This window comes from Rutilus rutilus (genome assembly GCF_951802725.1).
Source record: "Rutilus rutilus genome assembly, chromosome: 17".
Classification (NCBI taxonomy): domain Eukaryota; kingdom Metazoa; phylum Chordata; class Actinopteri; order Cypriniformes; family Leuciscidae; genus Rutilus; species Rutilus rutilus.
Window position 1 is genome coordinate 11,947,819 of NC_140230.1, and position 23,746 is coordinate 11,971,564.

The 23,746-nt window shown below is 37.5% G+C and overlaps 2 protein-coding genes across 4 annotated transcripts in view; one reads left to right on the top strand and one right to left on the bottom strand.

Moving 5' to 3' along the window:
• The first annotated feature begins 5,496 nt into the window (after window positions 1-5,496).
• Window positions 5,497-7,227, top strand: ccka (cholecystokinin a). The gene is made up of 3 exons (XM_084435384.1): window positions 5,497-5,677; window positions 6,396-6,638; window positions 6,797-7,227. Exons 2-3 carry the CDS (start codon window positions 6,398-6,400, stop codon window positions 6,925-6,927), a joined length of 372 nt encoding a protein of 123 aa, XP_084291510.1. The 5' UTR covers window positions 5,497-5,677; window positions 6,396-6,397; the 3' UTR covers window positions 6,928-7,227.
• A 4,122-nt stretch (window positions 7,228-11,349) lies between these two features.
• The window catches only part of trak1a (trafficking protein, kinesin binding 1a), a 79,776-nt gene continuing 67,379 nt past the window's right edge, over window positions 11,350-23,746 (bottom strand). For all 3 annotated transcript variants that reach the window (XM_084385859.1, XM_084385857.1, XM_084385858.1), the window contains 5 exons: window positions 23,511-23,744; window positions 21,885-22,216; window positions 18,527-18,862; window positions 16,260-16,362; window positions 11,350-13,294 (listed from right to left, as the gene is read on the bottom strand). In XM_084385859.1, coding sequence (XP_084241985.1) covers window positions 12,544-13,294; window positions 16,260-16,362; window positions 18,527-18,862; window positions 21,885-22,216; window positions 23,511-23,744 — 1,756 coding nt within the window. In that variant the 3' untranslated portion in view covers window positions 11,350-12,543. The remainder of the gene's footprint in view (window positions 13,295-16,259; window positions 16,363-18,526; window positions 18,863-21,884; window positions 22,217-23,510; window positions 23,745-23,746) is intronic.

Consider the following 23,746-nt stretch of genomic DNA (forward strand, 5'->3'; position numbering starts at 1 on the left):
ACACAAAATACAGTATTTTACACCTGAATATAGCCTATTTCTTACACAGAAAGACAAATAGCAAAATTGCATTTTGTCAACTGAAAAGTTAAATGTAATGTTTATGCCAGCACTTCATTTACACACCAGCTCATTCCATTTTGTTCACATAAAGGGGAATGTACTTTATTATTTTTGGGATGACACACTGTTCATAGACAAAATGCACTCAGCATGCCACAACTGCATTTCATCTGCAAAATGCTCACTTTTTGAATTACATATCCATTTCATCCACAGAAGGGGCTGTGTTTTGTCGAGATGTTTATTGTCCATTTCATTTAGTTTCATATTTTATTTCCGCAAAAGTCATTTTGTACGATTCTGAATCCACCTTTTTTGTCAATGTGGAAGTAAGCTGTTTCCTGTGAATGTGACTTCCAATTAATTTGCAACTAGAAAAATAACAAAGTACAACGTGATGGTGAGTTTTACACTGGCAAGAATCACTCACAATTTGGTTGCATCTTATATACATTTTTGAGTATATAGAATCAATTAACTGCTTTCTAAGAACAAATTTATGATATTCTTAAAGGATTAGTTCACTTCAGAATTAAAATTTCCTGATAATTTACTCATCCCCACATCATCCAAGATGTTATAACTATAAATATTATAATAACTATATTAGCGCCAACAACAACAAACGATAACGTTCAGTTTATCATAAGCATGCGCTGCAGTAATATTATCTGCCGCTTTAAATGCTTGAGCTCTTTAAAGCAATATGGATTTTGTTTGCCTGTCAATGATTGTATCGTTCATTAAAAAAAAACTTTCTGAAAGCGATTCCAACAGTATTGTTCCCCTGTGTAGTTATCGTTATAGTTTTTGTGGACTTCATTTATCTTATAGAATTAGAACAATTCTTAAAATTGTATCATTATAGTTGGTGTGAACAGGCATTTAGAATGATCCGACAATCATCTGCTATTCTTGTTTACACCGTTGATTAATCAATGTCCTCATTAGAACCGCTCTCTTCTGGTGTCCTTCCATGGCCATGAAGATCTAGTCTTCCTGATAGCCCTCATACTTTGCCCATTGACATGCACCCAGAAGCCTCTGAGGGATCCCTGTGGCAAGAGGACGGGTGGTGACAATGAGGCCGCAGTTTCTCTGACTCACACACTCAAAGTAATTGCTACTCTCACACGCCAGCGTCCTCATACCCACTCCAAATGATGGACTCTGCCACTGGATTATTTAATGAATCATGTTGCCCTGTTTTTGCGGAGATTGTTTTGGAGTGTTGAACGCTGGTCGCTCTGTAGGACTGAAGCTCATTGCTATTCATTATGCAGTTGTTGTTCTGTTGAAAAGCTGAGAGGAGATGCTTTAGAGGCCTGCAACCTTGACCACAGGTTAACCAAAGCCAAGAGGCAATTATCAGAAAGACAATAGCTCTTTTGCACTGTGTGAGAAGCGTGGGAATCATTTTATGAAGAAAACTTATTTAGTATTTAGAGGTTAAAGGTTTGGAACAAAGTTATATAAATGTGTAATATAAATATAACAGACAGTATAACACTCTGTCAAATTAAATCTAGATTAAAGACTTATCTCTTTACACATAACAATCTATCACTCAAATCTCTTAAAGGATTGTTAAGCTGTATAAATTAGGTCAACCGGAACCTGGGAACACTTCCCATAACATTCGATGTATTTGATACAACGTAAGAGGAATGGCATCAACATTCTTATCCTGAGGTTACCGTAGGCAGCCGAATCTGGTCCATATCCACACCAGATTGGGGGGCCTGAACATGGAGATGACCACAACAGCGCAGAATGTCAGCGCTGGAGAACATGACAGATCCCCTGTGAAGACCTCTTCAAGTAGACAGCCATCAGCACAGATCCTCAGTGAAGACCGCGAGAACCAGACAAGTCCTCTGCACACCTAATGGCCAGCTTCAACTCCCCTCCCACCAAATGTTGCCGTAATATATCCCGATCATCAAGCAGAAGGAACTAGATGAAATATTCTGAATTATATCAATCCACAATCTGACTTGTGATGCAGCCTGGAATTAAACCACACCATGTTCATTTGTCTGGCCAGAAAAGACCTGGACCCCCCGACTAGCCTGATTTCTCCCAAGTTTTTTTTACTCCATTTCTGTCTCAGATGGAGTTTGGGATCTTTGCCACTGTCGCCTTTTGGTTTGATTATTGGGAACACTTACTATTCGACAATATTATTGATTTGCCTGCTCTGACACTATTGGATGAGACTTGAACTGAGCTGGATGATGACATCACTGTTTTCTCCAGAGCTGCTTTATAGACGAATTGAACTCATTCCATAATTGATGAACTTTACATAGCCATGGAACCGAAATGAATCAACACTGAACTGATTTCAACTGAATAATGACTGTTTACTATTGTCTAATTTAATTCTGTTTGCATCACTGAATGATTTATTTCCTGTTTCTCTCTGTAAAGCTGTTTTTAAACAAAGCGCTAAATAAATAAAGTAATGCTAATGATAGTAGAAAATTATTATTATAACTATAATGTCAGTTATCTTGTGCATTTGGTGTCAGGTTATGGAGATGATCCTAACTACACATACACATCATTTCAGGAAGGGTATAGGAAACAATACAATAGCCTTTAAAGCTGATCGTTTTAAATGGAACGTGTTGAAAAACTGCAATAAAAGTATAGAACAATCAATAGTAAATGAATAAACCACATTGTACAAAGGATATTCTAAGAGTTTATTTCTTCCCAGACAGCATGTGCACAGCTGTGAGAATAAGACTGTGTAAATGTCAATCAATGATTTAAATACGATTTTCTTTTTCATTCCTACAGACAATTTAAAACATTAACAGTGAATGTTGGAAGTTATTCTGATGCTCAGCGCAGTTTGCCTGACATCTGCAGAATGGTTGTTCTTTGCAGAAGATGGCTTCAGCGCGAACATTATTGGATCAGAAAATTAATTCAGTGTTGTACCCACCTGGAAGATTTAAAACATACCAACCATCTATCTCCGAACCAACTCTCAGTGAATTGTAAGATATATTTTAGACATGAGTCCAGTTTCCTTGGTATTAGTACTAAAATCTAATTTAAATCCACCCATAACTTCCAAAAGAATAGCCTGTTATGATGTTATACATTTGTTCTAATAATCCCTCAAGAGAAAACCATTATAACTGATCATAATAAATCATTGTTCATTTGCTTTGTAGAGTCTAGACTCTCAAACACAAGTGGATGTTAATATACACACACCATTTTGAGGAGTAGGTAATCAAGTCCCCATCAAACCCACGATGAAAACACACAGAACTGCACTTTAAAAAGAGACACGCAGCCTCACTGAGACTTGAAACGTAGCATCCTTTAAATTTTATGACTCACGATTACATGCGTCATTCACTGACAATAAATAGGTTAACCAAATATTTCTGAGCAAAGTATCAGACGGGGAGTTTGTAGCTAATAAAACTAAATGCTAATATTTTGAAATACTGAAAACAAAATAAGTATACACTCTAAAAAATGCTGGGTTGTTTTATGGGTTAAATATGGACTAACCCAGCGTTGGGTTAAAAAATGCAGTTTAAAAATGGACAAATTGCATTTTGGACAAAATCAAAAATGGACAAATTGCATTGGTTACATTAAAAATGTTATTTGTTTGCATTGGTTACATTAAAAATGTAACCCAACGGCTGGGTTTGTCCATTTTTAAATTGCATTTTTAACCCAACGTTGGGTTAGTCCATATTTTACCCAACATTGGGTTAAAACAACCCAGCATTTTTTAGAGTGTAGAGTAATAAAATACTTACAAATCATTTGCAAACTATTAGTTTATAGTTAATTAATAGTTTATAAACCTTAGTTGATACATTAATAGACTATATACAAATAGTGAGTTTAAAAAAAAAAAAAAAAAAATTGTATTAGCCTAATACATTGCTAAGTTGAAATATATATAAAGTGAGTATAAACTATTTGGACTGTGATATTATTATTACTCAACCAGTTGAAATAGCGCTGTTAAACATCTGTCAGGCAGAAGTAATTCCTAAGCTCACAGAAGATATAAGCTTGAGGCTGATCATGTGAACCAGGCTATACTGCATTTACCTGCATCCCCACGATGGAGTCAATCCTCTCAAAGACAGCCTGAGTGGTTGCCTGAAGTCTTGTGGAGAATTGTGCCTTATTTCCTCATAGCCGGGTGTTCAGTGGGTGTTCTGCAGTCAGTGAGCAAAGGATCGGCAGAGTCGGACAAATTTAATGAGCGCTTTCTCTTTTTCTTTCTTCTCTTTAATGTTATATTCAGTTTCTGTTCCATTATCTTACATATGCTACATATGTAGTATTGCATTCCATGCTATGAAAGTGTATGGGAAACAGTTTACCAAAATGGAAAAAAAATAAGCATCTTATAATCAAGGCATTATGAACAAATTTTCTGATATGCATTTATCATCTAAAACCATGATCAAAACTATTAACTAGTTGCTTAGCATGCATATTACTATGATATTGGCTGTTTATTAGTACTTATAAAGCACATATTAATGCCTAATTTTGTATAACCATATTCTACATCCCTTAATCTTACCCAATTCCTAAACTTAACAACTACCTTACTAACTATTAATAAGCAGTAATTACGTGTTATTTGAGGCAAAAGTCTTGGTTAATAGTTAGTTAATTGAGAGAATTGGACCCTAATCTAAAGTGTGACCAAATATTTTTGGTAACACTAGTTTAGGGTCCAATTCTTACTATTAACCAGTTGCTTATTTTGCATATTATGATATTGGCTGTTTCGGTACTTATAAAGCACATATTAATACTTTATTCTGCATGACCATATTCTACATCCCTTAATCTTACCCAATACCTATAGCAACTACCTATCTATTAATAATCAGTAATTAAGAGTTTAATGAGGCAAAAGTCAGTTAATAGTGAGATTTGGACACTAAACTAAAGTGTGACCATCAAATAATTGATTAATTATGATTTATTAATTTAACTACTATTATATTGATGTTATAAATATTCATTTCAAGGCCTTTTTGTTTGCTTTTGTATGATAAAGATTGTTTGTACTGTGATGGGTCGTCACTTGCGTGTCTGGTTACTGAGGTAAAAATAGCTAAGAGTCACTGGAATAAGTGTCAAACACAGCGCAGTGCACAATAAAGACATCAGTATCCATAACATCAAAATGTGCATCCTATGGTCCATGGCCAAAGAGGGATGGACTCTAATGGGTATAGGGAGGAGGAAACTCAGCTGTTCTGGAGGTGTATGCATATGTGTAATTAGGATGGTGACCTCTGGAGATCCCTCGGTCCCCTTGAGTGACAATGTCACAATCTGTATCCTGTGAGAATACCTTGTTGCTCTCGGATCTGCGTCAAGCTTGCGCAAATACACAACCTCATTCATATACACAGACAGCGGGATTGCGCCTGTCACTACGTGGGTCAAACAGAGCCAGCCCACTCAGAGCGCTATTTAAGGGCCTCTCTTGCACAGTGCAGCGAAGTTGTGCAAGCACACTTGTTCTGCAGTCAGCGTGTGTTCTCCATCTCTATCTCTCTCTCTCTCCTCCTCCTCTCTGCCAGAGTTTCACCTGAAGGTACGATCTCAGTTTTTTTCTTAGTTTTGAATGTAATGTGTTGCATGCTTACACCGGCTGTTGCATTTATTATTTCTTTTTTTTAATACGTCATTGTGTATATAATGTATTGTGAAACATTTCAAATGTGTGCTCGTGTGGCATGTCCTAAAATTTTGACATTTAATTTGTAGATTTTAATGAAAACCAAGAAGATGTGAAGTGAGTGAATGAGATTCACTAGTGATGCAGTTTCTATCTTGTTATAATAATTGAGAAATTGGATCCATTTAAAATTCCTATTGCTGTTGCTGATGCTTCTTGGCTTGAATCCAGTTAGGTTCATTTTTTCCTCAACCACAATTTTTCCAGTCTGAACCACTTCATTGTTTGACAATGATAAAAAAAAAAAAAATAGTTAAGTAAAATTGTGGATCCCAGAAAGCAAATAAGACAGACATCTTGGGGAAATGGGTTTTATTTGAACCACGTGTACTAAACAGAGTTTAGATCTACCCCGATTACAAATTGCATTTAGTCCATCTATCAGATGTTTAATACAAATGTATTTACTTTTGTTTGGTCCATAAATGTGTTGGATTTAGTATTTTGGGGTTGAGGCAGGAATTGAGGCAATCGTTATTAATTATTATTATTAGTTTTTGATCATTTAAAAAGCAGCTCACTCGCCTTAACATAAAGCAATATCAAAGCTCTAACATGTGCGTGTGTGTTTCAGCTATGAACACTGGAATCTGTGTGTGCGTGCTGCTGGCTGCCATCTCCACCAGCAGTTGCCTTTCTCTCCCGACACATTCAGAAGATGGACTTCAGTCTGATCTGGGTACCATAGCGAAACACACACGCCACACCCGTGCAGCGCCGTCCAGTGGACAACTGAGCCTTCTGTCGAAACAAGAGGATGATGAAGAACCCCGCAGAAGCTTGACTGAACTACTGGCCAGAATCATCTCCACCAAAGGTGGAATTCCTCTTTCAAATGGCTTTATTTTATATTTCTAGAACTTTTTTTGATCAATCTGGCTTCCTGCATATTATGTTATATTGTATAATCAATGATCGTGCGAACCCACACGCATAAATTATAGTCATTCATATTGTCCTTGTCCTTCCATGCAGGTACATACCGCAGAAGTCCCTCTCCGAATAGCAGGTCCATGGGCTCCACTCACAGAATAAAGGACAGAGATTACCTGGGATGGATGGATTTTGGCCGACGGAGCGCAGAAGAGTACGAATACTCCTCATAAGAAACATTCAACCACTGACATGAATCAACCTGATTAGCCAGTCATCTGTACAGGGTCACTCATTTTAATGTCAATCAATCACAGTCTGAGCTTGGTCTGATGTAAATTTGTTTGTACAATGGAGATGATGCAATATATCAATACGCGTGTCCATCTATATCCATTTATTTTGCAGAAAAAAAACAGAGTGAGAATGTAGTCTCTACTGCTTTTATTCTCATAACTCGTGTATATATGATTTTGTCCTCAGACATATCACAGATGTCTATGAATAAATCATTGCCTTAACTCACTCATCCGAACTCTCACGGCTCTTGTAATTTATTGTGTGGTGTAAACAACTAAAATGCAGATTTTTTTTTTTTTTTTTTTTTTTTGAGGCAGAGAAATTGCATTAAAAATGCATTTTTGGAATATTAAACAACAGCAACATAAAAATACAGAAAAACAACAAGAAAAATGTTGGGTAAAGAAAAACTAAATCAGCAGCGGAGGCCATTTGTCCATTAAAATGTTTCTTGATCCAGTAAAGAAACAGTATATCACTACATCCATTAGCTTTTGTTAGTATTTAGCTTTGAATCACCATCTCAGCTGAATCCACCACAGCTCAGTGAAGCCATTTGTGTGGTGTTGAGGGACCAAGCTAACGTATTACTGTTAATGATCTTATTATGAAAGCTTTCTCTTATTTGAAAGCTGAATGGCTATTGCATTACAGCACTAGTGCCACGAGTAACCTTCAAATCCAATTCTCTTCCCATTGCTCGAGGGACAGATTAGAGTTCAGGCAATAATACCCGATTCTGCTGTAGAAGGGAACAGGGTGAGAAACGGAGAGAGAAACACATGCAAGATGGGGAGACAACGCTCCATGGTTTATTGCACAAAACACTTGAGTTAGCACATAATGGATGAATCGGAGGCTGATGATTGCGAGCAAATGAAGAGCTACACCAAACAAAAAGAGCCATTATGCCACAGGTGTGCCTTAGTGAAAGAGATTTCATTCTGTTAGACAATATAAAGTGAACCAATAAATGCTCGCTTACACACACAGTGCCAAACATGAAAAGGTTTGCAACCAGGGCAATTAAATGTGTTCTGGCAATGCAGATACATTGTCTGAGCCAACTAGCCAATTCTCTTATTTCCCCCTCGCTCATACATAGACATTTGCATCTTTGAAGTCTTTTCACTGACTCAACTAGTAACAGCTGACTGATACTAAAGAGTTTGGCTTTGCCTTATTGATCACAGGTAAGGTAACCTGGAAATTATCTTGGTGAATAAAACAAGGCCTACAGAACAGCTTAGCAATTAGACTGGCACTGAAATGGCACTTACTATATCTACTATGTCTTGTCCATCATCTTCAAATTTCCTTTATAATATAACAGCATATTAGATATAACTAAGGAAAGACCTTATGTAATTAACTTACAATTCACTTATACTCTTTTGACCCAATGACTTAATTTAGTTTAATAAATTACCATGTATGATGTATTTTGATAACTGAATGCAACAAATTGACAGATTATTTGGCAGAAATTATGACGAATGAGTTGTACACTGAGATTTAGTTCTTAGGGTTCTGGGGTTTGTTGAAATCCCTAATCTAAAGTATGAGTATATGAGTAATTGTTGTCAATATGTCCATTTCGTATGTTTCAGTGCCTATCCAAACACACAAATATGGAAAATCTGTGGCATTAATTTACTGCCTAATTTCGCACATTATTAATTGGCTAAATAAAATATAAGTTAACATGTTGTGAAACATGTTGTTGTCCCTTCCGATGTTATCCATCGCCTGATCAGTTAAACCACTATTAATGTATTTGACTTTATCCTCAAATATCAACTCTATATCAATTTTCTTTTGGCTTTCAATCAACGCTACACAGAATAACAGTTTTCCACCACTTTTATACTAAGTTGTGCTACAATTACATCATGTCTATGAACATTCCACAGAATCCTGCCACAAGGCGGTGCCAACATTTCTCACAAACCTTTATGCACATTTAGATTATTCAAAGCCTAGACTAACTTGTCAACCAATATCAAACTATCTAGTGCCCCCCACCTCCACACACAAGGGACAGAGACCTTCCATTGACTTCTTCTTCTGTCCCATAAACCTAACCCCCTAAAAAGTTCACTTAGACAACTGTATGAGGAATACGTGCATTTTGCATATAGGACTGGAAGGATCGAGAGTTAGGCTGAATCCGAAATCGACCCCCTATACCCTCAAATAGGGCATTACTTGAGGGGGCAGCAATTTGTAGTGGTGTCCGAAACCATAGTGGGACGTTATTGAGTGCACTCATTCAATCCCACATTGCATCGCAATAACAAATGTACAACTGATGTACGCTCAACTGCTGTCCGAATTCGCTCAGTTGTTTTCATTCACTCCTGCAAGTGAACTGTAGGACTGGACTAACGAAGGGAATTGTGATTGAGGGTTTAGGGGCCATTTTGTATTCAGCCTTAATCTTGATGGTCTGCTATGTGGATGGGTGGTTGTTATCGGAGCACTAAAGTATTCTAGAGAGCCATGTAATATATGCTGTAGGATGCAGGTGGTATTTTAATTTAGTGGATAATCATCCATTTCCTTCTCAACCAATTTACAATTGGAAAACTGAACAAAACATGTGCAGTAGAACAGCCAAAAACACAACTACGACTCATGCTCGTTTATTTCACTCACTCATCAACGGTGAATATTTTTATAATGTAGGCAGTGCTTTTAGATTTTAAAGAGAAATTGCACTGAAAATTAAGTATGGTTTCTTTGCAGAAAAGGGCATTTTCCTTTCAGTGGGCAACAAATAAATTAAGTTGAAATGATGCAGACTGATGGCTTTAGCATAAACGTATACCATCCTTGGAGCTCACAGTAGGTCTGTGATTTCAAAATGAATGTTTGTAAAAAAAACAGTTCTTCCATGGAAAACAATAATGAGATATGTATGCGTTTGATTGTGCGCCTTCACGGAGTGGATCAATATACAATTTTTAGCGAATAAGAACTTAAAATTCCATTTATGTTCTAACTACAAAAATATCAATGTACTTTTATTTGCCTGGTAAAGTTTTTACAGTTGGTTAGGTTTGGAGTTTGGATTAAGAGGTCTGAATTTAAATAGTAAAAATGTAACTATACAAACATATCTAATATATAAAGGATGTATACATTTTACATTTCTACAGCTGTGCAATACAGCTCCATAATATCAAATTGTACATATCTTAAGTTTATGAAGAAAAAAATTAGGCCACTCAGAACAATCTTGCAAAATCTTGAATTTGTGAGTTCACAATAACTTGCAGTGTTTCTATGGAAACCCTCTTCAGCTGGAGAATGTCATCTGAATATCATCACATTGTTAGTAAATAGCCGGTGCTCTTCAACACTAAGTGGCCTGCTGATCAGTCAGCTGTGGTCTGGTCACGAGCATCTACTCCATGCAAATTAGCAAGACAAGGGCCCTAAAGGGTTTCTGTCAGGCACAAGATCAAACAATGACAAATTTAGAAACATGAACTGGCATATTTTGGACTTTGGACCTACACAATATGGATATGTTTGCAGGGACTAGAATTTATAACTGAATCAGCTATGCTACTGAATCCAGGTGATAGGGACAATTTCATTGATTTGGTGTTGCAAACACAAATGTAGAGCTGTTCTGCATGCTCAATGTTGGTGAAACACTCCCTCTTGTGCTCAACAAGGCTAGTGCATCTCATGCTTTCTAAAGAATGTTTAGAACGGATATTTGTGGATATACTTGAACAAAGACCTGATAGCATCAAAATAAGACAACCGACCCAAAATTATCACAACTGGTTTTATTGATCCTGCAAAAGGGAGCTTCTAAAATTCATGAACAAAAACTCCACTTTTCACCAGTGTCAAGTTGTCATTGCTTTTCCATTTTCTCTTTTTTTTTCTTCAAGTTTAGTTTTTTTTTGCTTTTTTATATATAAAAAGTTAGCATGTTTAAATTCTTTGCATATTTACCATTTACAATATACAAATAAAATGTCCTTTCTAATGAAATAAACACCATTGAAATCAATGATCAGTCATGGCATATACCTCTGAAACACATTCAACAAAGGTCATGCTATGATTAAATGCGCACACACAAATACGCACACATTTTCACCTAACAAATTTGATTTGCCTGAACTAAAAGAAAAAGACCTTTTCTTTAGACCGACTCATGCACTTTCAACTGTATATGCATCCTCGACAATGCATCAAATATAATATATCTTTCAAAAATCTGCATTGTCAGGTAAAAACAACTGTTAAATCAATACATCACACATAGTTACAGTATTTATGCCAGTGCATACTGTGGCAGGTGAAGTCATTATGATTCAGTCTGTCAAAAAAAAAAAAAAAAAATAATAATTCAGGCACTATGAATGACTTCCTATTGCACCCTTGAAATCTTTAAAGCTCACAATACATACTTCACTTGCTTTACATACGACACATATTAGTCAGTAGGTTCCAAAGCCACAGCAGATGTACAGTATTTTGTTTCTGACCAATGAAATGTTTTGTGCAATTTTCCCCATCAAGTCTTCGATACTGCAATTCCACACGCCATGTACATCCATACACATACACTTACAAATAATGTTGGTCTTCAACAAAAGGACATTAAAAGATGACAACATGATCATGATTGTGTTTCAAGTTTGAACCTGCTGCAATTACTTTATGCAGCCCCTTCACAGCCCTGTGGTCTCGGTTTCTCTCTGAAGCATTTCAGTCAGTCGACTCTTGAGGATGTATAAAGCAGAGAGTTTGTGCTAATGTGCAAATTATCACCAATTCATGCCAACAGCGCCCTCTACCAAGAGTCGTATTACTGAACTGTTTTATTACACTGTAATTACTATAATATTATGCATTAATAAGCCATTTTAGACAATGAACATTATGCTGTAGTTATTTAATTGCCTGGACTAGATGGAAAAGGCTTCTGTGAAGGTATTTGTACTTGGTAAAAGCAGATTTTCGGCACACTATAGGGGCTTGATAAAAAGCTGTATGTCATGGCCTTTAAAAAGTGCCAAATCAGACCAAATAATAAATAAGAAATGACAATACTTCATTGTTCACCAATGTCTGGGTTACCATTAGCATTAAGGTGCTATCAGTGCTCTTGCTAGCATCACAAAACTAACAAATCTTGAAATGTCACACAGGAAGACCAGATTCAGAAAAAAAAAGAGGAGTCGTTTTTAAATTCAAACTGGAAATCATTTTGGGGCATGATTTTTCTGCTGTTTGTATGCTACATTTTCTCACAGCCAGCAAATGCAAATTGTCACACGACGACAAAAGCTTGGAATATGCCAAGCTATGTGACCATGCTGAATGAATTGTACTGTATATGTTGGTCAGACGGAGAGAGAAGTAGACAAAAAATAGGTTGTTATATCAACTGTTATAACAAAATAATCTATACAAATATCATCTTAATAACAGGCACTCGAGTTGTCGCAAGGATGATATACTGTATCAATGCAAATTTAAACAAATAAAAGGCAAAAGGGACGACAGAGAGGCAACATTCACTTTTCATTGAGGCTAGTTTGTCTTGGCGGTCCATGGGCCAATAGCAGGTCCTCACTGGGAGGCCCTGCGCCCTTCATAGCCATACTAGCCCCAACCATAGCTGGGTAACTGCGGTTTCTTCTCATCCCTGAGTTCAGCACTGGTAGTCCCCCGATAGGGGAGGTCACAACAGCGTGGGCTCCGAATGGCGGTCCTGGGGCCAATGTTCTGGGAGCCAGGCTAAACTTCTTTACCTTGTCCACAAGTCTCAGGTTCTGCACACTGACTTCAGTCTGACACTGCGTATCTGTTTGAGCCCTTTCGTCCGCCTCCCGCACTTCCTTTAGAATCGAGCTGGCTGGCCGTGAAGCCAGGAAGGTTTCGTAGGGGGGGTCTGAGGGGCTGTAGTCTACAGGGAGCACAGGTCTGGTGGGTTTGGACTTGCTGGGGGAGTTTGGAGGGGTGGAAGGGAGCGTGTCTGGACAGGTGTGTAAGGGGTGGGCAGTGTGTGATGAGTAGGGGTCTGGTGGAGGGGCTCGATCCGCCCGGTCCCAACTGAGAGGGTTATAGACAGCAGCAGATATACCTCTCTCCTGCAGGAGGCGCACAAGGCCCAAAGAAGTACTGGTGGTCTTGGTTGAGTCGCGGAGGTTGGTGAAACTCTCCGCCAGGCTGAGGCGACGAGGCGTGCAGGGGGTGGACACAGGGGTTGAGCGCAGACTGCTGCTGGACATCACGCAGGTAGTCAGTGATGGACCAGACACAAGACTGAGAAAGAAACACACGGTTAGTTTGCATTATCTGGCTATATAAGCCACAAGCCAAACCATGCAATGGTAACTCTGTGAACACGATTAATCAAACCAATTCAGGAACATTTTGCTCACAAGAAAAAATTGGTTAGTGTTTGCAACATAACTGGGACATATAAGTTTTGGATTGTGAGAGTTTAGATTTTCTTTTGTATAGAATACAGTATAATGTGGCCCCAAAACTAAATGCCACAATACTAAATTAATTAAGGCTGCATGATTTAGGCAGGGTTTCATTAAAGCAGAATTTCCTACGAATCGAGCCGAGCAGCTCATGTCGTGCTTCACTTTGAAATACATTTACTTAATTAAATTGTGGTCTTTGCGGTTTGATTTTTGCAAGAAGCCATATCACGATTTTAGTTTTATTTTAAATAATTATGCAGCCCCAATATGAATTTCAGTGCATAAAAGGACTTTACAATATATTAAACCAATTGGCATCTTCAAATAAATTATGCCTTTTTTCAGAACTACCTTTAATTACTTTTATTGGTAACCACAGGTGTATTTTTTGGGGGCAAATACTCTTATCCAAAGCAACTTGCATTACTTCCAAAGTATACATTTTTATCAGTTCTTACATTCCCTGAAAATCGAACCCATGAACTTGGCATTAATAGCACCTGGTTCTACTCTTTGAGCTACAGGAACGCCATTGATCTATTTTAATATCTAATGCAATGGCATTCAGACATTATAATTTTGATTATAGATTAACATCAAGTTAACAATTTGTCCTCTCATGCACTCTGTACCATTGATTTACAGTACACACACACACATAGATACAACCACAGATTTATACACAGTTTGTATTATCGGTCACGTCATGCTGCATTTAGTCTCCCACAAAAAAGGTTCAGATGTTAGTTGAGAAACATCCTATAGGTCAGTTTAGGACATTAGAGTGGTTTGTGTTTGGTTAGAGGACAGCATACTCCCATGACATAAGTTTTAATTAGGACTAGGCAGGTCATGCTATTCATCCTCACCCCCAGGGGGTGCTGCTCAGTGAGTGTGCTCTAAGCCCGTCACCAGAACAACATGAAAGAGAGCCGCCTCATCATCCTCGTCATATGACCTGCAGTAGAAGCCAATCACACAGCTGTACAGTATGGCTGCTATAGAGACAAGCTATTTGTCAGGTGCCTTTTCTCTGGGCACCCTCAATACAGATTGCAGGTTACACTGTTGAAGATTTTGTATGCTGGATTTATACTGAATCTTTTATGGAAAACCTGAATGATTTCAACAAATTTAAACTTAACTGAAACAAGTCCCAAATTTTATTAAAAGAGTTGCAATTAGGGTTGGGTATTGACACAAATTTGACAATTCGATTTGATTTGATTCAAATTCGATTCCAAGTGCTTGATTTGATTCGATTATTATCCCCAACTGGTTTGATTCCACATCGATTCATTTGTGCATGTATATCAGGTACAGTACATGCCAATTTTTTGTCATGTAAAAAAACAAAACAAAAAAACAAACACCACTAAAGCTGTAAACTATACAGGGAATCCTGTCAGTTGGTACATTACTATAATATTAAAGGTTAAAATTAACAACAAAATGTAAAAGGTTTTAAAGAACAAAGTGTACGACAAATAAAGTTTTTGTCTCCTAAAAGAAAAAAATCGAATCTGAACTGCCGAAACAAGCCGAGTCATCAGCAAAGTCTCACTTCCTGTTACATTCCTACATAGGTTTGTAACAGATTTGCATAATGGCAGCCTATGGTCTTCATTGGATGCTCGTGAACAACATCTACTTTGACACTCTAACACTGTAGTTTTAAATGAGACCTGGAAGAGTTTGGTTTGTGTTGTCGCCATGTTGAGAAGACGCTGTTTTCAGTGCTGCGAATCCACTTTGAATGCAATTCCAAAGGATGAGGACTCGGGCTGGAATTGATACATTAAAACCTACGTTTGCGCCGCAGTTCAGAGAATCGGATCTGTCGGATTTACAACACGCAAATTCATCCACTTCTACCGAAATACATAAAAGTAAGTGGCCGGTGAAGTGGAAGAAGAACAGAGTTAACGTTATAGTTACCTACACAATATGTATCTGATATGAATAAAACAGTGTCAATTTATAATTAAATGTATTGTTATTGCCGCTTCCATAGACATCAGTGTCTATTTTAAAAACTATAAATGTATTGTTTTGCTAGTACTTATGTGTATTTAAATGTCTGAAACCTAAATTAAACCCTATGTGGTTGAATAGTTGAACACTGAACACTGAATAGTTGAATAGAGCGTCCATCTCTGGCTAAGCGCCAGCCAAAGGCACATTTGAATTTAGCAGTTGATCACATGATGCACTGACCGTTCTAATCACACCCGTGTGATCCAGGGACCAGCCTAGACTGATCGCACCGGTGTGATTGTAGGGGTCAAAGGGTTAATGACGTCATCAATGACCAGTCGATTTTTAACTTTAATCACATAAATGTTGACTTATAAAAATCTGAAGTCGTTCAACCCCTACTGTGTATAAAAGTGCTAAGGAAGCCTCTGGAGCTGAAATTCAATTATGGTAATAGACGCTTCGACGCGCTGCAAGCGGTCGACCAATTACAACAGGCTGGGCCATCTGACCAATCAGAGCAGAGTAGGCTCATGGAAAGGAGGGGTTTAGAGAGATTGGATTCTCAAACGAACCGTTTTCAGACTCTTTGAGGAACTGAGGAGATGTGGAATGTATATTATGAGAAAATTGGATGCATGTACACCTATTGTAGGAGAACCTTTAAAATAGCATAATAGGGGCACTTTAAGGGTACTAACCCTTAAGGTAACATTTTTGCACATATTTATGGCAGTGTATTTGTTAAAAGTGTCTGACATTATCTATGAAACAATAGTTGCTAGGAGGGTATTATGAAAAGACCACACTGTATTTACCTGGCTGTGACTCTGGTGAGTTCATCTGAAGGGTGCAGAATCCTGCAGGTGGTGAAGGTGTACGTGGAGCTGGTGTTAGACATACATTTACCAGGAAAATGCACTGGGGAGAGCAAGAGAGGAGAGACATACATCAGTACACAACACCACAAACAAACACAGAGATGGAATTAAAACTGCTTCAGGATCTGAGGAGACCTAACGCAATCTAATGTGGTATACTGAAAAAATGTGACAGCAGAATTTGATTTGTTCAATTTCCTTACAAATCATGAGTTTGTGGTGGTATGATTCATCCTGATGCAGTTTTAAATAGATTCACACAGCAGGAGAGAAAAGTGGGAAAGAGGAACAATCAAACGGTGAAGTCCATTATTATCAGCTGGCATTATGTTTCAATAATTCTCTGCAGAAAGAAACATTAATTGTCATTACAGGGAAAGTTCACCCTAAAAAAATAAAAAAATAATCACAAAACAATACAAACAAAACGAAACCAATATGCACAGCATGTACGTATGTGAGCACGGTGTACAATTATCCAGATAAACTGGGACTGTCAGAGTATGTGTGTGTGTGTCTGACAAGCTTGACTCTGAAAGCATGTGGAGTGTGTTTGTGTAGCTACATGTGGTGTCAATGTGACCTCTGTCCAGCAGTGTCCAGAGTCTGTTCACTCACATGACTGCGACTCACACCTCCCCGTTTTTAATAGAACTCCGTAACATTATCCTTTAAAAGACACTCAGAACTCTAGCTGGATGTTACATGCTGGGGTTCCTGTTGGGACTGTGTGATGTGTGCTAAAGGCATGTGTATGTGTTCTGCAGTTAAGTATTAAACATCACACTCTGTGCCCTCGGGCTGGACGCCTGCCTAAATCTCACATACAGGTTTACAAGGGACAAGTGGACTTGCTTGTGTGTGTGTGTGTAGAGAGAGTGAATATATAAATGTTGTTTCCCCACCACCAGGAATTAAACTTTCTGACACAGCGTTCTGGTAATGCAGGTTAGAAAAGAGATTTAGCTGAGAAGAGTTTTTAAGATACAGGAAATTTAACGAGTGCTGAAAATGAGAATCAAGTCTAGAAGCACACACTTATCACTTATTATTAGACTCATATTCATAAGTATCTTAGAGTAGACCTATTATTTAATTAATAATAATTAAATTATAAAATAATAATTAGGGCTGTCAAATCGATTAAAAAAAGTTTGCATATATATATATATATATATATATATATATATGTGTGTGTGTATATGTATATATTACACATACACATATTTACAAACTTCTATGTTAGATGCGATTAATCGCGATTAGTCGATTTGACAGCACTAATACTAATACTAATAATAATAGTGAGAATCTAATGAGAATCACTCTTTGAACAATGAGCATTTCAAACTCAAATGTTGACATTACTGTAGTAATAATAATGGCGGTAGGGATTTTTTAATAGTAATCAAATGTCACAATAATAAAAAAAGGTTCTAAAATGTTTTCACTTTTGAATTAGGGGTAAATATGACCCACACAGAAAGGTAACCCCTGGCATGCAGGTGATAAAGAAATCTGGTACTGCTGGTGGTACTTAAGATGCTTTAAAGGGATAGTTCACCCAAAAATGAAAATTCTATCATTGTTTACTCACCCTCAAGTTGTTCCAAACCTGTATGAGTTTCTTTGTTCTGCTGAACACAAAGGAAGATATTTGGAAGAATGTTTGTAACCAAACAGATCTCGGTCCCCATTGACTACCATTTTTCCTACTATGGAAGTCAATGGGGACCGAGATCTGTTGATTACAAACATTCTTCCAAATATCTTCCTTTGTGTTCAGCAGAACAAAGAAACTCATATAGGTTTGGAACAACTTGAGGGTGAGTAAATGATGACAGAATTTTCATTTTTGGGTGAACTATCCCTTTAATATTTAAATATTTAATACGTTTCCATAGACTGATTTCTCATTTTTCAGCGCAAGGATCAAGAGAGATGACAGGCAGAACGACAGTAAAATGTTTAAAAAAATTGACTATACTCAAAAGAACATGGCAGCTGTCTTCATGGGTGAGGTAGTGGTTGGTGTGCAGTGGGTGTGTGGAGAGAACCAGCTCATCCTATAGAGCCTCACAGGCACAATACAACTGGGGCTTATGGGTACTCCACTGGGACTTCGGTCTGTTTTATAGAGATCTTTTTGATCCCACCCCCCTAAGCCTGTCCGGAGGGTTAGTGAGGTTATGAGGGTCCCTCACCAGATGAGACCTCTTCCTCTCCAGCCTCCATTCGGTCTTGCCCCACTCCAGGGGTCCCTCCATTTTCTCTGAGCTGCTCTTCCTGGTTGTCAGGATTGTTGGCACGAGGTCGTCGCAAAGCAGGCGAGCAAGGCATAGAGCCCAGGCAAGAGGTAGAGACGGCGGATTGGGAATGCTGTCCTGACTCATCTTCCTCCAGGTCGGTGAATTGGTACACCTCCTCCAGGTCCAGCTCCAGCGTTCGGAAGCCCTTGGTCACGACGCCGGGCCGTGTGTCCAGGATGCCGCCCAGGTGTGGCTGCGCGAGCTGCTGCCATGCGTGCAGAGTGGCCGAACCTGAGGAACGGAGGAAACAAGAGCACAGATCAGAGACAAATTACAACAAATGCCACATAACACACAAAATATATATTGAGATCATGAACGCAAGGTGGCATTCATGAAGTGTGACATGAGATACATAAGAGCGATTGGACAAGAATTTCAGATCGGTCTGATTGATTTAAAATTAGCATCCATTGTAGTCCAAGAGAAAAGAGGCAGCATGAGATTGCTTGCCTCAGAAATGTACATCAAAATAAGAAAGTAATATTGGATGATCATTGAGCATGTGTCATATATAAATAAGCTGATTAAATGGCAAGTCCAGGAAAGTTTTAAGCAAACCTTGTAAGTGTGAAAACCAATTGGTTTCAATGCTGAGAACTGATCTGTTCATTTTTATGTAGAATTTGTCTGTGTTCCAATACATTTTAAAATAGATATATTGTAGAGGCAACCAGATGTGGAAATATACTGTATATTTAACAGCAGTTGTGATCACAGTTATATATTCTTTCATAAATTTTAACTGTTGAGTAATTTTAATTACTTTCTGATTATAGTTACTCTTATTAAGTTACACTACATATCCTATTTCTATACTCTTACTATAGCTCTTAAGGTTTACACAGAGCTACATTTCATGACATGCTAACTATGGACAGCCTAAAGCAAGAAAAGAAAGAGAAAAAGAAGGAGGGGGAAATTAAAGTTGTGTTTATTGGAAAGGTATAAACACATTAAAAGACAAAAAGGTAAGAAAAGGAATTCAAACATCCAAACTGAAAACTGACAAGAGAGACAGTAGGGGTAAACAATGGTGAACACAATGGGGAAAACAGGGGCTCAAGTCAAATAATATTCCTCAGGAGCTAATCTGTCAGTTTGCTTGTTAGTACCTTTGAAACATGTTTAAATATGTTAAGCAAATCAGAGGAATCACTCAAGAAAATGCTTTAGAGTTTTCTGTAATTCCTAAGCCTTACTTTTGGGCAGGCAATGTCAGACTGCTTAGCTCTATTAGCTATAACCAGCAGGGGGCGCTAGAGATGTCATTATAAGATCACCACAGTAGCTGTTATCAAGCTGTGACTAAGTTTAAATAACATGACAAACTACAATTAGCTGTAGATATGTTATATACAACTAAATGAATTCAATCACCTCTTTGTTGGCATAAAACTGAAAAGATCCACAGAAAACGAGAAGGGAAAGATATACAATCAACTTTGTTTTTGGCTTTCTTTGTAAACGAGCAACACCAATTTAAAATGTGTCTTTTAAAATATGTACCATAAAGTGCATTGTGGGTAATTTTTCAGTTTGCTGACTCCGTATTCACTCTCTATATAATGGTAAGTGGGATGTGTCTAAGGCCTTGACACGCTGGTTCAGGAGTGACAACTGCATTTCCAAACGGGAGCAAATCCTCTAATCGATCCATGTGTGTGCTGAACACGACTCCCTCCCCAAATTGCAATGATTGACACCGCGGTAACCATAGCAACGTTTTTGGCATCTCATGTGCTTGGTTTCCGCCATTTTTGACCAAAGTAATATTATAGCGACCAAAGACTCGTTATGTTCTACAAGTGTTGACATTGTCACAGCGTTTTTGGGCTTGGCTCATAAAGCTATCAAATTTATGGATTTATTAAACTGCGAAGGTGCTTCAATGTGAAGGATTTTGATTTATTTTGGCTTACAATGTGCTTGATCTGGTTTGCTGTAATTTCTACAAGATCTGGCAACACAAATGAGTTATGACTCATACATATTTTCCTGGTTTGTTTTTTTGCACCATACATGCAGAGGAGAGTCTTCTGTGCGTTTAAATACATCATTAACAACTAGTTGTTCAGTTCAGCACAATGCATAGAATTTTTGTAAGTGGGTCATTCCTATAGTGGATTTTGGACTGAGCAGGTTTGTTGAAAACATTTTTAATATTCAATTATTTTTTAGTCTTGTCAGAGGGAGAAATTGTCTATCATAAAAAAAACACACTGGGGTCAATCTCAGGCTAGTATAACCTTATAACCCAGATCAAATATTTACGTTTCACATTCTATGAAACTTGTTCAGCCCGTTACATTACATATTTACAATGCAGTGTGTAACAGGGTGGACGTTTTGAGCTAATAAAAGCCATTACTCACCAAGAAAGAGCATGCAAACAGAAGATTACCATTTAGAAAGAATATAAAATCTATTAAAAAAACTTTTTCATGTCCAGTATAAATTGACACAACAGGGTGGACATGCTATGTTTTATGCTGTTAGATAAGTCAGCTAAAATGAGGACAAGAGTGAAAAGTTTATGACTGATTCTTACTTTTTCTTGGAGTTGCTTTACCTCCAAGTAATGATGTCACTTCTAGCAAGTCATGCTATTTAGGGCATACGCTTCAGATTTTAAAGGGTAAATCGCAACAATATAACAGGGTGGACTGGAGTTTGAGGGACATAAACTCAGTTAATGGTTTAACACAGCTTAAAGATATGCATCGCAATAAATTGTATGTCAAAGAGAATAAGTGCACATACTAATTCTAAAAATTCTTTAAAAAGTTGTGAAAACATGTTTGGGGAGATGGGAATTTGCAGTGTTTCAAATTATTTAAAGTATTCTTAGGTACTAATTATGAAGTTGTGTTAATTGGGGTACATCTATGCTTGAAAAACCATGTGGTGTTCAAGTTAATTAATATTTTGTGTAAAATATGCAGTATTTTTTCATGGGAACCACCAAACTGTAGGAATGACCCAAACTGTAACAACTTGTTGGATGTGGTTGCCACTCCCATAAATGACTGAACTCAGAACAGTACAGAACAGGATAAAGCACTAAAAGGTGAACTGACAACCAAATTGAACTGTAGTGTGTGCGTGGCCTATATCTCAAACCAGCAGCGAGGCTGTGTGTGTCTGAAAAAGAAGGAGTGTTGTGTAGAAAGATCCTCAGCATTTTGGTGCATTAATGCCCACAGAGCATCAAACAGTGAGAGGGTGAAAGGCCTGGATTTGACTCGGTCACCTTCCAGAGGCTTGACGATCTGGAGTTTCTCGGGCAGGTAGGATCGGGCGCTGTAGATGGAGTAAACCGAGTGCAGGGTGCCCAGGGACATGATGCTTTCTGCCGGAGTAAGAGGACCGCCGTCTTCACTGCCACTACCAACATCTCTGTCCTCGTACAATTCGCTTTTCTCTACTGCCAAGGCGTTGAGTTTACGCTCTCGCTCCTCCTCAAAGAAACGCCGCTCGCTAAGGTAGTTGTCCCGTCGAAGGGAAAGGCGACGCAGTGCCGCCTCCAGGTCCTGGGAGCCGGGTGTGCCAGGCGTGCCAGGCTTTCTGTTGGAGTCATTAGAGCTGGAACAAATATTACAGGAAAAATAACCTCAATACAATGTGGTCCAATGTCAACTAATCTCATCCAAAGGTTGTTTTTTTTGGCTTTTTTTTCGTGGTTTTAGCCATAGAAGAATCATTTTGGTATCCCCTAATGAACCTTTTTTCCCACACTTAACCTTTTGTGCAATGAAAATATTCAATGAATATTAAAGGTTCTTCATGGAACCATAGAAGCCAATAAGGAACCTTTATTTTTAAGAGTGTAATGAAAAACCTCCACACACACATTATTATTTACCTAAATGTAACAACTTCTATTGTTTTAATATAAATAGAATCATATATATATATATATATATATATATATATATATATATATATATATATATATATATTTTTTTTATCAACACAGATACTGTAAGCTGATAATTATTTTCAAGTTACAGTATAATGGCAATGTATAATGTAAATTATATTTATAATTTAATATAATTATATTATATTTGGACACTATTTAATACTTTTTTTTTTAAATAGGAAACTTTAAAAAGTCTACTTTTAAGCGCTAAAAGTTAATTTTGGGGTCACAATATTATAACAAAGTATAACAAAACTAATATTTATTTTGAGATTTACTAAATATTTCATTGAACAGTGTTATTAAATTATTAGTGTTTTCAAAGATGAATCAATAACCAACATATTAGTTACAGTTACTAGAGACACCCATAGACTAATCTAAACCTTAAACTAAAAGTAACTTATATGACAACAACAAAATACAGTAAAAACAGTAAAAATTGTGAAATATTATCAGCATCATTTCTCCAGTCTTTAGTGTAACATGATCCTTCAGAAATCAATCTAATCTGCTGATCTGGTGCTCAGTTATTATCAATTATTAAATCTGAACTATTCCAAACTTTTTACAGGTTTGTATATACTCAACAAAAGGTCAAAAGTTTGGGGTCAGTACGTTTTTTTTTTTTTAGGAAGTTAATATTTTTATTTATCAAGGACGCAGTAAATTGATAAAAAGGACTTCTAAGATTCTATTTCACATACATTAAATGCTATTCTTACATTTGTAATATTTCTCAATATTTCTGCTTTTACTATATTTTCGATCAAATAAATGCAGCATTGATGAGCATAAGACACTTCTTTTTAATCTTACTGACATATTTTGCCAGATTTCGCTCACATATGGGGACAAATTTGTCCCCAAACTATAGTTAATTAAACATGCACAACACATTTCTATCATATGCTTCAAAAACGTATGGTGGAAAATCGTGTTTGATGCTCTTACCCATCTTGAGGTGAGTGGGTTTCCAGAAGCATACTGTTAGTGCGGTTGTCCATTTCAACCCCGTCCCCTCCGTACATGCTCGATCGGGGCGTGCTCAGACAACTAGAGCGCCTGGAGTTTATACAGGACGTCATATTGGACCCTGGGATGTTCATAGGGGACGGGCCCATGGAGCGTTGCCGAACAGTCTGGTTGATGTTACGCACCGTCTCGAAGACACGTTTTGGGTGCAACCT